This window comes from Nakaseomyces bracarensis (assembly GCF_045282275.1).
Source record: "Nakaseomyces bracarensis strain CBM3 chromosome Unknown Scaff13_0, whole genome shotgun sequence".
Classification (NCBI taxonomy): domain Eukaryota; kingdom Fungi; phylum Ascomycota; class Saccharomycetes; order Saccharomycetales; family Saccharomycetaceae; genus Nakaseomyces; species Nakaseomyces bracarensis.
In genome coordinates this window covers 1,301,479-1,316,890 of record NW_027263959.1, presented here as the reverse complement: position 1 = coordinate 1,316,890, position 15,412 = coordinate 1,301,479, and the positions used below count along the sequence as shown (strand labels likewise).

The 15,412-nt window shown below is 37.6% G+C and overlaps 6 protein-coding genes across 6 annotated transcripts; 4 read left to right on the top strand and 2 right to left on the bottom strand.

The window, feature by feature from the left end:
- Positions 1 to 55: 55 nt before the first annotated feature.
- MDH3 (malate dehydrogenase MDH3) lies at positions 56 to 1,168 on the top strand (the record flags this gene model as incomplete). The annotated part of the gene is made up of 1 exon (XM_071054778.1): positions 56 to 1,168. The coding sequence occupies one exon, from the start codon at positions 56 to 58 to the stop codon at positions 1,166 to 1,168; it is 1,113 nt and encodes a 370-aa protein (XP_070909471.1).
- Positions 1,169 to 2,619: 1,451 nt separating this feature from the next.
- MRK1 (putative serine/threonine protein kinase MRK1) lies at positions 2,620 to 3,735 on the top strand (the record flags this gene model as incomplete). Its single annotated transcript, XM_071054777.1, has 1 exon — positions 2,620 to 3,735. One exon carries the CDS (start codon positions 2,620 to 2,622, stop codon positions 3,733 to 3,735), a length of 1,116 nt encoding a protein of 371 aa, XP_070909470.1.
- A 1,057-nt stretch (positions 3,736 to 4,792) lies between these two features.
- RNJ42_04612 (uncharacterized protein) lies at positions 4,793 to 6,481 on the bottom strand (the record flags this gene model as incomplete). The annotated part of the gene is made up of 1 exon (XM_071054776.1): positions 4,793 to 6,481. The coding sequence occupies one exon, from the start codon at positions 6,479 to 6,481 to the stop codon at positions 4,793 to 4,795; it is 1,689 nt and encodes a 562-aa protein (XP_070909469.1).
- A 1,915-nt stretch (positions 6,482 to 8,396) lies between these two features.
- Positions 8,397 to 10,313, top strand: THI3 (branched-chain-2-oxoacid decarboxylase THI3; the record flags this gene model as incomplete). Its single annotated transcript, XM_071054775.1, has 1 exon — positions 8,397 to 10,313. The coding sequence occupies one exon, from the start codon at positions 8,397 to 8,399 to the stop codon at positions 10,311 to 10,313; it is 1,917 nt and encodes a 638-aa protein (XP_070909468.1).
- Positions 10,314 to 10,983: 670 nt separating this feature from the next.
- RNJ42_04610 (Protein SIP5) lies at positions 10,984 to 12,795 on the top strand (the record flags this gene model as incomplete). Its single annotated transcript, XM_071054774.1, has 1 exon — positions 10,984 to 12,795. One exon carries the CDS (start codon positions 10,984 to 10,986, stop codon positions 12,793 to 12,795), a length of 1,812 nt encoding a protein of 603 aa, XP_070909467.1.
- A 376-nt stretch (positions 12,796 to 13,171) lies between these two features.
- Positions 13,172 to 14,369, bottom strand: RPL13A (60S ribosomal protein eL13; the record flags this gene model as incomplete). Its single annotated transcript, XM_071054773.1, has 2 exons — positions 13,172 to 13,767; positions 14,366 to 14,369. The coding sequence occupies 2 exons, from the start codon at positions 14,367 to 14,369 to the stop codon at positions 13,172 to 13,174; spliced, it is 600 nt and encodes a 199-aa protein (XP_070909466.1).
- Between the last annotated feature and the right edge of the window lie 1,043 nt (positions 14,370 to 15,412).

The window sequence follows — 15,412 nt, the reverse complement described above, 5'->3', positions numbered from 1 at the left end:
AGGTACTGTCATTTTTAGTAATTAACAAAAAAAAAAGAAGAAATATCAATTAACCATGGTAAAGGTAGCTGTTTTGGGTGCTTCTGGTGGTGTTGGTCAGCCACTATCATTGCTATTGAAGCTGAACCCCATGATATCTGAACTTGCATTGTATGATATCAAGCTAGCTGAGGGTGTTGCCACTGATTTATCTCATATTAATACTAATGCTGACTGTGTTGGGTATAGTACTGAGGACATCGGTGAGGCTTTGAAGGGTAGTGCTATTGTTGTGATACCTGCTGGTGTACCAAGACGTCCTGGTATCACTAGAGATGACCTTTTCAAACTTAATGCTGGGATTGTCAAGAACCTGGTCTCCAGTGTAGCCAAGTACTGTCCCAATGCACGTCTGTTAGTGATCTCCAATCCTGTCAATAGTCTAATCCCTGTTGCCGTGGAGACTTTAAAACGCTGTGGAGTATTCCAAGCTGGTAACGTAATGGGTGTTACCACTCTTGACCTGGTCCGTGCTGAGACATTTTTGGCAGAATACTTGAATGAGCACGATGTGAAGGCCATGGGCGGACCAATCGGTGAGCGCACATATGACAAGAGTAAGATGTATAAGTTTGTGGGTGTTGTTGGTGGACATTCTGGTGAGACCATTGTCCCACTAGTGTTCAACCACATGATGTCGCACACACTCACGAAGACGGGCAAATACGATGAGTTTATCCACAGAGTACAGTACGGTGGTGATGAGGTTGTCAAGGCTAAGGCCAAAGACGGGAGTGGTTCTGCCACTCTAAGTATGGCACTAGCAGGTTCCAAATTTGTAAATGAGGTTTTGATCAGTGTGCACCGCCGTGAAGAGCCTCGCAGACGTGCAAACCGTACGAGTGAGCGCAAGAACGTCACTATTTCATCTACTTTTGTCTACTTGCCAGGGTTGTCTAACGGTAAGGAAGTACAGGAGAAACTAAAACAGATTGCAGGTTCTGAGTGTCGTGTGGAATACTTCTCATTGCCTGTGGTACTAGAAGACGGCCGTGTCACACGCGTAGACAAGTCCATTTTCGACAACATCTCTCAACGAGAGAGAGAAATGATCAAAGTAGCCATCCAAGAACTAGAGAAGAACGTAACAAAGGGTAGAGATTTCGTGGCACATAAGACAAAGTTATAAGTAAAAAATTTTTTTTTCTTTCTAAAAAATAATATAAGATATATAATATAACCTGTTATATTATAAAAAATGTTAAATCACTATATACAACGATCATGTGAAAATCCGTTAAAATGTTTTTAAGTAAAAAGTTAAAGAAAATTAAACCGGCTTTTGTTCATAATTCCGGATATAGTAGTCACTGGGTACGTAAGACAGTATTTATATTATATATTCGTAGGAAGTGTATTAGAATATAAGGGAAAAGAAAAAAAAAGGGGAGAGTCGGAAAAAAAATAAAAAGCGGGGGGCCCAATGGCAATAGGCAATGGGTGAAGGGTGGAGAGAGAGAGAGTAGAGGAAATTGTTTGAGAAGTTAGAGAGAACAAGGAACTTGCTTAGGCTATAGCAAGGAGTAAGCAAAGAGAAGAAACGATATTGGGTGTTTCGAATAAATACGAATCATGTAATCTTGTCGTCTCGAGGGAGGAAGAGACGTGACCAATTAAGGGAGAGAATTTCACTTCAACGTAGAAAAAGCAGGAGAAGGGGAAGAAAGAGAGAGAGCAAGAGAGTCCGTTAGTATAAAAACCTGTAAAAGCTCGGTGGTAATGGTAAGGGGGTAATTGAGAAGGTGGCGAACACATATTGAGAGAGAGAGAGAGAGAGCGAAGAGAAATATCTGACATTTTTTAGACATCTTTATTAGATGGGGGCGGGGGGGAGGAAAAGATAGAGTGAGACAGCTATGAGAGAGAGTGAGATAAAGACAAAAAAAATACAATGCTTGACAAATGCAGAGATTAGTAGGTAGGGGAGAAACAAAGAAAGGATATTAGTCTTAAGACAATTCCCCCTTAGGCAGGGGCTTTACACTATATATTTTTTTGTCTTTATTGTATAACAAGGGGGAGAAGGGAAAGGAAAAGGGAAGGGAAAGGTACTAGAGTGTTACTTGGTGTAAGGAAGAGAGAGGGACGAGGGACAACGGGACGAGGGACGACGGGATGCGCCTTAAAAATTCAAATCCTGGAGGGGAAGAAGATTTTATAATTACTATTCAAAGAATAACCAATTACTAAAATAACATACAACAATACAAATAAATATAATAACAAGACCTTTTTAGATATATAAGAAAAAAACAAAAAACTTCTTATAAACGATAAATAAAAATCGAACACAGGAAATACAAAGCGATTCAAAAACTAAGGAGGGGAGAAATAAGAAGATAAACAACCAAAAAAAACAACAACAACATAAGGTGGTGACAAAAAAGGATTTGATCGAATTACAAAGATAAATAAAATAAATCGAGTTGATTATATGTTCGAGATAGAAAATTGAGAACTTCCCCCAACCGGCCAGCTTAAATCAGAAAACAAACAAAAAAAAGAAACAAATTTACTGTTGAAAGTAAAACCCAAACCTTGTTTACAAAAAAAAAACAACAACTACAAAGAACATCCAAAATGAACATAGAGAAGATAACCGGACCGGAGATCGTTAAGAAGCAAGTGTATTATGGACATGACCAGAATAAAAAGGTCGAGGGAGGTTCTAATAACGGTGATCCGATAACTATATCCTTTCCTGCTACGGAGGTGGTTGGACATGGATCATTTGGAGTAGTCTTTACGACGGTGATACAAGAGACGGATGAGAAAGTAGCGATCAAGAAAGTTCTTCAGGATAAGAGATTCAAGAACAGAGAGCTCGAGATAATGAAGCTCCTACAGCATCAAAACATTATAGATCTCAAATACTACTTCTATGAGATAGATGAGCGTGAGGATGTGTTTTTGAATTTAATACTGGATTACATGCCTCAGTCTCTTTATCAGAGACTACGTCATTTCGTACACCAAAGGACTCCCATGCCTAGGCTCGAGATCAAGATTTATATGTACCAGTTGTTCAAAGCGCTAAATTATCTACACCACACCACCAATGTTTGTCACAGAGATATTAAACCCCAAAATTTATTAGTAGACCCCAACACATGGTGTTTGAAGCTGTGTGATTTTGGAAGTGCCAAACAATTGAAACCAACTGAGCCAAATGTCTCCTATATTTGCTCCAGATATTATAGAGCCCCAGAACTGATATTTGGTGCCACCAACTATACGAACCAGATAGATATTTGGTCCAGTGGTTGTGTTATGGCCGAACTGCTGCTAGGTCAGCCAATGTTTCCAGGAGAGAGTGGTATAGATCAACTAGTGGAAATTATCAAAATCCTGGGAACTCCATCGAAACAAGAGATATGTGTAATGAACCCAAATTACATGGAACACAAGTTCCCACAAATAAAACCTATTCCTTTAGCTAAAGTATTCAAAAAAGAGGATGAGCTCACAGTTGATTTCTTAACAAATGCATTCAAATACGACCCTACACAGAGATATAACTCCTTACAATGTCTATGCACACCATACTTCGATGAAATAAGGTACGGGGACGGTAAAATCAGAGAAATTATCAAAGAGCTAAAACTATTAGAGTTTGATGAACAGAAAGAATTTGGTCATTTGAGCCCCGAAGAATTTTCAGAAATTAGCCAACGACTACAAATAAATAAGCTGTAACCATGGATTTAAAACAATTCCAGCTTAAATTCAACTAGCTTCTCATACAACATAAACGGAAGAAACATTGGGGACCAATTAAACAAGAAAGAGTTTATCAAAAAATCCGCAAAAAGTAAAAAAGGTCTGATGTCAGATATTATTATATTACTACCTTAGCCCCATATTTCTGTGTTATGAATATTGTAAAAAAATCAATAAAAAAACTACAGCATTGAAATTTATATATTCTTTTGTTAATTTCTTTTTGTTCGCATGTCTATTAAAGCCAGAGAGAGAAAATTTATATTGTTCTTTTCCCTTTTTTACTTTTTTTTTAGAAAAAAGCGTAACTCCTCATTTGACGGTATCTTATCTAATATTTGTGTTTCGAATGGATCTCGTCATGAAGGAAAACAATAAACAGCTTCGACAACTGAAAAGCTAATCAACCCACTTATTCCCACTTATTCCCGACTACTTAGTATACATATACCCAGATCTTTTCTTTTATCAAGAACTATACTTGAAATTTCTATCATAGTATCTTCCATGATCGCTTAACAATCCTCTTTTAACTCACCATGCATTAATCTGGTTGTAATTAAAAAGTATTTTGAAAAGCACACAAAAAGGCAGATAAAAGTTCCTGGAGCTTATCGCAGTCATTGCGTGTACAATAAGCTAAATTTCGAAGAGAAAAATTAAACAAGAATAACATCTATTCATGATTACAAAAGTGCACAAATATATAAATATATTCCGAAAATACTAATATTTTAATTTTTTCCTGTATCTAATAAACTCGTTGACAAATAACAGTCCTTTCTATCGTATATTATTTTTCTTGTTTTGTTAAATATTTATAATCAAATTTCCGTTTTTCTTTCTACTTAAATTTATACGTATTACTATATTGCTATCAACACTGAAAAATAAAAATGTTTAAAATTGTTACAAGGCTATCTTTTATAAATACATATCAATTAAAGGTATTTATTTGATACCTTTCCAGAAATACATAGGATATTATCTATAGAATTGAGAGATCCTCATAATACATATTTGTTCGTTAAACTTAGAACAATACAGAGATAGCAACAAAAGAGACCAGTGCTGTTAGAGCACCAGCAGACTTTGCAGAGACACCAGTGTTGACGTAGATTTGTCTCTTAACATATCTTGAGAAATTGGCTACAGAAGCATTACTGTAAGTTCTGTTGGATGTAGTGTTGGTACCGTTAGAGGAGATAACACCATTAGAAGAAATAACACTGTTGGAATCATACTCTGGGGCCTTAGTAGCACCTGGGATAGAACCATCAATTTCAGTGATGTTCTCCTTCTTGTTGAAGGTAGCAGGGGCCAAAGAGACTTCTTCATCTTCCAAATCGTAAACGGCGTAAACATTCTTCAAGAAGCTGTTACCGAAAACAACAGTGTCACCTGGAGTGACGTCCAAGTAACACTTACCCTTACGCTTGATAACCAAGTCCTTGAACTTCAAAGTCAGATCAGCACCGCTGAAAGTGAAGGTGACGTTGTCGGTATCCTTTGGACACTTGTTCAACTTGAAACCAGTATCAGTGTTAGATGGCTGCATCAAATCTTGCAAGTTCTCGTATAGATCTTGGGTCAAGATGAAACCTGTTACACCAGTGTCCAAGGTCACAGGAATGCTTTCATTTAGAACCTCAACAGCTGGACCTGACTTGTTAGTGTAAGTCATAGCATTCAAAGCGATAGTGAAACCGCCAATGGAAGAAGCTGTGGTAGACTTGTTGGAGTAACGTCCAGTAGAATTAGAGGAGTTGTAAGCACCAACAGTTCTGTTAGAGAAAAGACCTGATGTGGTATTAGAGAATAGCCCAGAAGTAGAGTTTGAAGCGCTGCTGTTAGAGCTAGAGTTTAGTCTTAGGACTGGGACAGTGAACAAAGAACCATTGTAAGCCAAAATGTCGACAGCACCGAACAAGATGACACCAGTGTCATCACTGCTACTGTCAAAGTACATAGAGTAGGCTTGCTTCTTTATTAGACCTTGTTCCTTCATGGAAGCTATTAGGTTTTGGCTCTTGTTAGGACTAGAGTAGTTAGCGTATCCGTACAAGGAAGTGGCGTTAGATATATTAGATTTAGAGTTAGAGCCACTTGTAGTTTCTGGTAGACCAATACCCATGACACCGTAAGTGGTGTTGGTTAGGTTAGCGACACCGAAGGTAATGTCATCCAAAGTCATGTTACCGATAGCGACAGAGTCACTACCGAAGTAACCTCTAGCGAAGACAGCACCGCTACCGCTAACAAAGAACTTAGAATCGCTCATTTGGAAAGAGGACGAGTTGCTAGCGTTGAAAACACCGTACTTATTACAGTCCAAATTTCTGTCCTTGTATACGAGACCGGCGTCATCGGTTGGATAACCGCTGCTCAAAACGAGGGTTCTCGACTTGTCACCCTTAGGTTTCTTACCCTTGTTACTCTTACAGTACAAGTTGTCAGAGCCAACAACCCAGAAGTTGTCAGAGGACAATCTGTTAGATAGCAACACCGTAACGTTCTGCGATGGGGAACCGACACCGATTTCCATGGCGTAGATGTTATCATCGTTCTCCAAGTCCAAACCGATGTAGTCATCGTTAACGGCTCTCTTATCCAAACGGTCATTTACTTTACCGAATGGTACTTTGACGTACTTCTTTGTAGGTGTAGCAGCACAAGCAAAGGAAACAGCAGCAGCTGCTGCAAGTGTATTAGCCAACTTCATATTTTTATTGTATCTGTAGTATTAATAAAATTGGTTATTATTATTATATTTTTTATGTTTATGTATAAAAGTAATGAAAAGAAGAGGAATTTTTTTATAAAGAAGTAAAAACTATTGTGTTGACTCAATTTATATAGTTTTTTTTTTTTTTAAAAAGAGAAATTCATTTTAGCATAATTTTTTTTTTTTAATTCAAATTGTAATTTAATTCATTTAGTGGGTATGAAGGACTCATGTATAGAAAAAAAAGAAATATTACCAAGTTATTAGAAGAGAGAGAGATGCCCTAAAATAGAAGTAGTTATTTCCCAATTGTAAATGTTGGACAGGTTTTGCATATTTTTTTTTTTATTCTTGGTGAACATGAGCCCTTTCTTTCCCACTCTGCGAATACATCTCTCTATAAGGGTGAATAGTTGATATCGAGCTACAACGACAAAAAAAAAGAAAGTAAAAGAAGCCATCTACACCCATTGTTTTTTTAACGGCTAGAGATAGTTGAGAGAGAGAGAGAGGGGGGTGGGAACATGGACTCATCGAAAGGGAGTTATATTTTATCTCTCTCTCTCACACTTACTCTCTCCCTTTCTTACATCTAGTAAGTGGGTAATCAATATGAAATCAATTTCCCACTTAATCAATTCAACCAACAAATAGATTTTTCTTAAACACTCACAAGAAATAATATACGGTCAATGGGGGGAGATGGGGCATCTTTTTTTTTTTAATTTCACGTAGAGTCAGAAAAGGGAGAAGGTATAAAGTTCTAGATCTGCGAGAAAGTGTAGTTTTATTTTATTTTTTTAACTACACCCTTTTCTAATTGAATAACTATTTTGTTACGGAACCGCCCTTTCAACTACCTTATAATATCCCCTATGTCATTACATAGGGGCGAGAGAGACTACATGTTATCAAAGCGTTGTTTGTGGTGGAAGAGAGAGAGAGGGAGAGAGGGGAGTTTTTTTTGGAAGGGGCGAAGGGCGGGAAGTAGTAGTCGGAGGGTGGCACCATTAAAAGTGACGGAGGGCTCGACCACGAGTGAATTTTGAATTTGTTAAGAAATAAGGGTAATCCGATTTTTTTTTTTTTTTTCTAACTCAGCCCCACCTTCTCTTCTCTCTCCTACATCACTTTTCTGGAAAAAACAAAAACCCTTACTTCTTTCCTTCTTTTACCAAAAGAGGAATAGAAAGTAGGGAAGAAAACAAGAACAAAAAAGAAAAAGTATAGGAGAGAACAGAAGAAATTTAAAAAAAATTAAAAAAATCCCGTCCGTATTCTTCTGTGTGTTGCGCTAATTACTAAAGCAATCCAAAACTATAATTTTTAACCCAGACCCACAGAAACAGCAGGAAAGATAATGACATACACAGAATATCACGTACTCCCAGAATAAATCATGTCGATCCCCCGGTTTAATAATTTTTTGTTTCTCATTCGATGTTTTCCATCCAAAAAAACTTCAGCATAACGGGTCTCGCGTTTCCCGTACTTTGACACATTAAAAAAATATTATGGATTGTTGTTTCAGGGTAACTTAGTTGAAAAAATTTGATGGGAAAAAAAAAAATTAAAAAAAATTACTTTGCCCGTAACATAACATTAAAACTTACAGAAGATTTTTTGACAGCGTTATGGCTCATCGGATTATTTTTTTCTTGATGCTCCTACGTTTGTTTCTTTGGTAATTGAAATAGACTATGATAAGATAAAAAAAAACCAAGATAAAAAAAACAAACAATCAACTATAATACAACAACCAAAAACTTAATTAGAAGTCTATCATAATCCACAGGTATACTAAAAAAAAAGAAAAGAAAGGAGTTATTAATATACTATACCCAAAAAAAAAAAAATAGAATAAAATTCTCATCAGAAAGATATAAAATATAGGAGCAAGATAGGAAAAATAATGTCATATACGGAAATACATGGTGTACCGAGTCAAATTCCTATCTCGGAGTATCTCTTTCATAGGTTAAATCAATTGAAGATATGGACTGTCTTTGGGTTACCGGGGGACTTCAGTATGCCGTTGCTGGATAAGTTGTATACGATACCGACTCTGCGATGGGCTGGTAATACAAATGAGTTGAATGCAGCGTATGCGGCGGACGGTTACGCAAGATTGAAAGGTATCGGATGTCTTATCACTACATTCGGTGTTGGGGAGCTGTCTGCAATTAACGGTATCGCAGGCTCGTACGCAGAACACGTCGGTTTACTCCATATTGTAGGGATGCCCCCCACCAGCGCACAGACTAAGCAATTGTTGCTCCATCATACGTTGGGTAACGGGGATTATAGCGTATTCTACCGTATAGCGAATGATATAGCATGCTACGCTGCTATCATCAATGACACTGACTTATCTGTGGATGAAGTAGACAAGTGTATTCGTAAAGCATGGATCCACCAAAAACCCGTGTACCTGGGTGTTCCTGTGAATCAAGTGAATATACCAGTGGACTCAAACAGACTAAACACCCCAATAAACCTGCGGATCCCAAGAAACTCGAGGGAGATGGAACAGCCTGTGGTAGACCTTATCCTTGACCAGATATACAAGGCGAAGAACCCAGTCATAATAGTAGACGCTTGTGTTAGCAGGCAACACGCCCTAAAGGAAACAGCGCTGCTTTGCGATATGACAAGATTCCCAGTATTCGTTACCCCAATGGGTAAAGGTACCATTGATGAGAGTAATGCTCAATTCAAAGGTGTCTTCACGGGCTCTCTATCATCACCAGAGGTGCGAGAAGTAGTATATTTTTCAGATTTTGTTCTCTTTGTGGGCGCCCTCCTGCCTGAGTTCAACACTAGCACGTTCAATTTCGGTTTCAAGACGAAGAATTGTGCTATCCTCTTCTCTACTGCCGCGAAATTCAAGAAGGCAATCTTCCCGGACCTACATCTGAAACCGACTTTGCAAGCATTGATCAAAAAACTAGAGCCCTCAAGAATCCAGTATAAGTATGAGGAGACAAGAAATATTGTGGCTCCACGATTAGAACCCAATGACGCTGACTTGTTGAGACAGGAATGGGTATGGAATGAAATCTCACATTGGTTTCACGAAAGAGATACTATTATCACAGAGACAGGTTCTTCTGCATTTGGTATCAACCAGACAAGATTTCCTACTGCAACTATTGGTATTAACCAGGCTCTTTGGGGATCTGTAGGGTTCGCACTAGGCGCTTGTCTAGGGGCCTCCTTCGCAGTAGAAGAAATGACAGCCGTAGAAAATCAAGTTACTACGGATCTTCGATCTTATGACAGACATATAGATGTCAGTAGACGGACAATTTTATTTGTCGGTGATGGTGCTTTCCAATTGACTGCTCAAGAACTCTCAACCATTATTAGATGGAAACTAAAGCCATATATATTCATCATGAACAATCAAGGATATTCTGTGGACAGATATCTCCATCACAGATCGGATGCGTCCTATTACGATGTTCAACCCTGGCAGTACCTGCAATTCTTGAAGCTATTTGGTGCAACATCATTCGAAACCAGAAAAATTGTAACAGTAGGAGACTTTAAGGAAATGTTGGCAGATGAGACCTTTGCAATTCCCGACAAAATCAGAATGATAGAAATCATGTTGCCACAAAGTGATGTACCGGAAACACTGGTGGCAAGATGGCAGGCTGAGAAAGAATCAACAAACAAGAGAATGCATGACTCAAGTGATGATTCCTCAACAAACTCCTCACCTAGTATAGATCTACGTTTTACGAAGAGACCCTTCTTAGGCTCTACAAACCAGAGCTCTCACGTATCTACAGAATACTCCCAGGTTGGAGTACATTATTTATGATTGTAACGAAAAATAACCACACTTTCTACGTCTAGTATTTCGTTTATTCTTTTTCTTTTTCTACTTTCTATAAATAACTATTTTACCTTATACTTTCTTTTTTATTAGTTTCTTTTCAACAGCTCTGCTAAAACAGGAAACGAGAACTTAAAATCGTAGAACAGAGTACTGCATTGCAACTATTGAGGAAGGGGAATAAAACTACCTGAGCATATATGATTGATCCTATGAACCGCATCTCGATAACGTTAAGAATATAGTAAAAGTATTTTTGACATTCCATTCTCCTAATATAGGGCTTCCACAGAAACCGTCGTAGACCTAAAAAAGTCCGAAGAATTTTTCGGTTTAATCCCACAGGAATTTGTTTTTGTCATCGAAATTCTTTGAAGCCGGTCAGCATAATTTTTTTCCAAACCACTTGGCTATATAAAGAAAGCCCTTCAAGCTGGACGGGACACAAAATCAATCTTAGGACAGTGATACCTCAGACATACCAAAGGAAAATTATGATATAATTAGATGAATACCTAAAGAACAGTTTTACTAATATCTATTCATCATCCCCCCCAACTCCACAAAAATAAATTGTGATAAAGATCCCTTATATAAAGATACTGGCAATATAGGGATAGAGAACGAAGATAAATAAATAATTTGTCAAGAGAGGATGCGATTGAGATTAGCTGCGAGTGCCTTAGCTCGTGATAGGAATGGTGAAAATGACGCATATGCGGAACAGAATGTTGACGTTCAGGAGCAACAGCATTTAAGGAATGCTGACTCATTAAGTACAAATTTGGAACGCCAGCAGAGACGCCATGAGGAGCTATTGGCAGATGGGAGGAGACAGACAGCTGCTATGAGACATGAGAGACTTTCACGCATGTCGACAAACCCTTCATATGTCCGTACAACGTACTCACGCTCTGACCCAACGCAAGCTGACTATGATAACTATGACTACCATAGTGACAATGTTATTGATAGTGATGTCGATGACAACGATGATGATAATGACCATGCCTTAGAGTTAGAGGCACATTCGAGGAATGTAATTGACAATTCATCGTCTCTTAGGAGCAAAGTTTTGTCAGGAATTAGATCGGGGCTTGTTTCTACATTCCGTAGAAATAGGCTAGAGTGGAAACCGGTATATGAAGGAGAGAAAAGAAGAGAACAGGGGTTATTATTTCTCATTAGCAGATATAACGAATCTGTCGATGGTGGATTTTTAGCTCCTTATCGTTATAATAGAATATGCAAAATAGATTATTCTATTCCTATGGTAAGGTCGCTCATTATAGGAAGAAAATTAGCCCCATTTTACGTTCCAATGGAAGATTACGATACAGACTGGCCAAGAAATAAAATAATAGAGAAGGTCAACGAGCTTGATTTACATGAACGTTACAGTGACCTGCCTCCTGAACATCCCTTGATAAAAGAAATTGAAAATACTAGTTATCTCCCAGTAGATGATTTAAAAAGAGATACTATATCAAAGGAAATAAGTAAGGAGCTTCCTTTTAAGGAACAAAGAGCTTTAAGATTCAAGATTTTCAACGCTCGACTAATTAGGAATAGAGTTAAACTACAAGAGCGAGAAACAAATATATTAACTGATTCTACGGTCAAGAATAGTGCCAAAAAATCTATCCTTGAAAAATATATGGCCAATGATAACTTAAAGTATGAAGTCTACAAAGACACAGAAGAATGTCCTATCTGTTTTATGAACATTCCAAAGCCACTGAACAAAACTAAATGTTGTAAACAAAGTCTTTGTACAGAATGCTTTGTCTCCATTAGAAGAGTTGGTGAAAGGGTGACGAGAATAAATCGAACATTAACGAATACCACATCACAGAGAGAAAACGATAGAAGTGGTAGAGATGGACTTATAGTTCCAGATTTAGACACCCCAGGCGTGTTTTATAGAGTGACGCTCGATATTTCTAATCAAGCTACTAGGTGCCCATATTGTACTTGTGAAGATTTTGCCGTGGTCTATGAGCATCCAAAGTCAAGAAGAACTGGTATAGGGGGTATTGCCCCTGCATTGTTTGTTCCAAACCAAGTCCCTAAACTTACAGAATGTAGAACATCCATAATAAGTGAACTAGATAAGGTTAAGTTTGTCCGCAGTGATGATATCAGACCCCAATGGAGACAGGGATTAAGAAATTCAAGAAGCAACCAAGTTAGAAATTACAATGAACGGATTATCTTAGCTAACATATTGAGTAATTATCAGGGCGGTACAAGGAGTGACATTCCAATTAACAGCACTCTTCAAAATTTTGATACGCAGGATAACTCCATAACTAACGAAAATGAAACAAACCCCGATGAAATACATACTAATGAAACGGAAAATCGTTCAAGAAGTAACGTAGAATCAAATAGAGACGCTTCTGAAGAAAATAAAAGGTCTTCAGTTAATACTGAGACACAGGAAATTAGCGAAGAAGCACCATAGATTAGCCAAGCATTATATATTCCTCATAATTTTTAATTCAGACATAATGATCAACATCACTTTTTTATAATCTTTAAAAAGTACATTGATTGACTATTGTGAATAAGACTTTCAATGCAGACTTTGACATTCACTTCAAGATAGAGCAGCTCGTTCCACAGGTCAGAAAACATCTTAACAAGATGATTTACACTACTTACTAGTACTGATGCTTTCAGTGCTTTTTTTTTTTTTAGAATGTTTTTTGATATGGTAATATATGTGAGATTATATTATAAGTTATGGCTTCCCATTATACCTTGTACATAAAATATTTATAAAAAAAAGAAACAAAATGTAGTAGTGATGATTTAACTTCAGAATATACTAATGCCGTTTATTTCTTCTTTTCAGCTTCAGCTTCAGCCTTCTCTCTGGCTCTCTTCTCTCTGATACCCTTGTACTTCTTGTCAGATCTGGCCAATCTCAAGGTTCTGAAAGCAGATTCACCGTTGTCTTCAACAGCTCTGGTTTCAACTTCGGTAGAAGCTTGAGCAATTGGGAAAGCAGCGGCAGCAGATAGAACTTGTTCAGTTTCTGGAGCCTTACCCTTTCTTGGGAAGACAATCAACTTAGATTGGTATTCCTTCAATCTTTGGACGTTCAAGTCGAAGGTTTCTTGGTTTCTGTTTTGACGTCTGTGGTCAACGGCAATACCGACGGTTCTGGCGTAAGCAGCAGTCAAACCAGCAGCCTTAACTTCAGCCAAGGTGAAACCTCTACCAGCTCTAACCTTTCTGTTGTATCTGACAGTTGGAGCTCTAACGACTGGTCTCAACAAGTCCAAAGGTCTTGGAGCAATCTTGGCAGCTCTGGCAACTCTAGCAGAACGTCTAGATTCCTTCTTACCAGCTTGGTCGAAGTGAACCTTGACACGTTCTTGCCAGTGCTTTCTGAAGTGGTTCTTCAAAATTGGTAAATTCTTGGAGATAGCTATTGTAATAAGATTTCAATAAATATTTTTTTTCTCTTCCATTATTGATTTGAAAAAAGAATAAGTATCAAACATAAATGTTAGTAAAGATAAATCCTTTGTAAGTAAAACTTTTCGTGATACAGGAGAAAATATTGGAATATAGATAGAGGAGCATTTTAATTCCTTTATTCCTGCTTGTATTAATAAACATTTTTTTTGTTTCACAGGCATTATAACTCAACTTCCTCAATGTATTATTTTACGCAACTTCAAAACATGTCAAAGACAATAAAAAAACAGTAATCTTATAATTACATGTATATTATCGTCCATTCTCTTTTATTTAAAACAGCACTGACTGATCATATTTTATACTAGATTCATACTCTTCTGCTACAAATCCGCTCAGAAGACAGTCTATATTTTCACATCAGTATTTATAGGTTGGTCCTGTTCATTCATTTCATTTTATCTTATCGCAAATTCCTTGAGGAGTATTCCTAATGGTTTATCATCTATTATCAATCGATATCATCTATTTTTCCTTCATCTATTGCTCAACATTATCATGTTTCTTTCTCATCATTATCACATTTACTGGTTTCTTAAACATACCCATTGTGTTTACCTTGGTCTGTGCTTTCGGTTTGCTTGTTTCTAAGCTAAATCACCTATACTCTAATAAATACACCACTAATATCTGAAAAATTATTTTAGCCCATCAATGCCCTCCATAAGCCCAAACCTTGCGGTTTCGTTTTTCTTTCGTTTTTCCCAATGCCCTCTCCTATGGCCGCTTCGCTTGCCCATTCCGCTTTGCTTTCCCCAGCACCGAACCTCTCTCTGCCTCGCTGTCTCTCTGCCTCCCTCTCAGCGTGTCTGCCTAAGCACAACTCTACAGAGAGGACCCCACTAGGTGGGGATACCACCCACTAACAGGGTTCCTCCGTCGTCAAAAGGAGAAGTCTGGGAAGGTGGATAGATGGAGTGTGAACATGGGACCTGGGGGCCTTTCCTCCCCCCCTACTAACTTGGAAGGATCGTACTCTAGGCTCGAGTAGAGTACTGTCCCAGTAAAGAAGAAACGAGTAGGGGGGACTATATTTTAGAAATGCCACAGCGTTAGTGACAGAACCCTAGGGCGAGGGCTAGGGGATTAAAATAAAGTGTAAAAAAAAAGATACTATCATTTTTCATACATTCTACAGAGAAATGTTGCAGGAGAGTACCTTAGAGCATGCTTGAAAAAAATAAATATATTTGTAAGAAAACGAGTTTGTATGTAATGTACAGATGTATATATTAAATGTAAGGGTGTTAGCAGTCACAGAAAATATTACTATTTGTTATGGGTCAGTATTTACTCTTTTATTTTCTGATTCATTTGCAGTGAATAAACACTAGTAGATGAAATGTATTGTGCATAGTGCAACGGTAAATCATTGTGGTGTGATGGTAAGTTTGGCATGGCAACAGAGAGTTTCATGGTAGCAGCCACTGTCATTGTTCAAATAGCCCGTACAGAAACAAAACCAATGATAAGCTAAGTTATAATGGAATAAATATTTAAGATTTGTCTTCTTTCAAAACATTTGTATTGGGGAGAACTAATTTAAAAGTTAAGAAAAGTATGTGTATTTATCTATTTTTTCTTTTGAATTA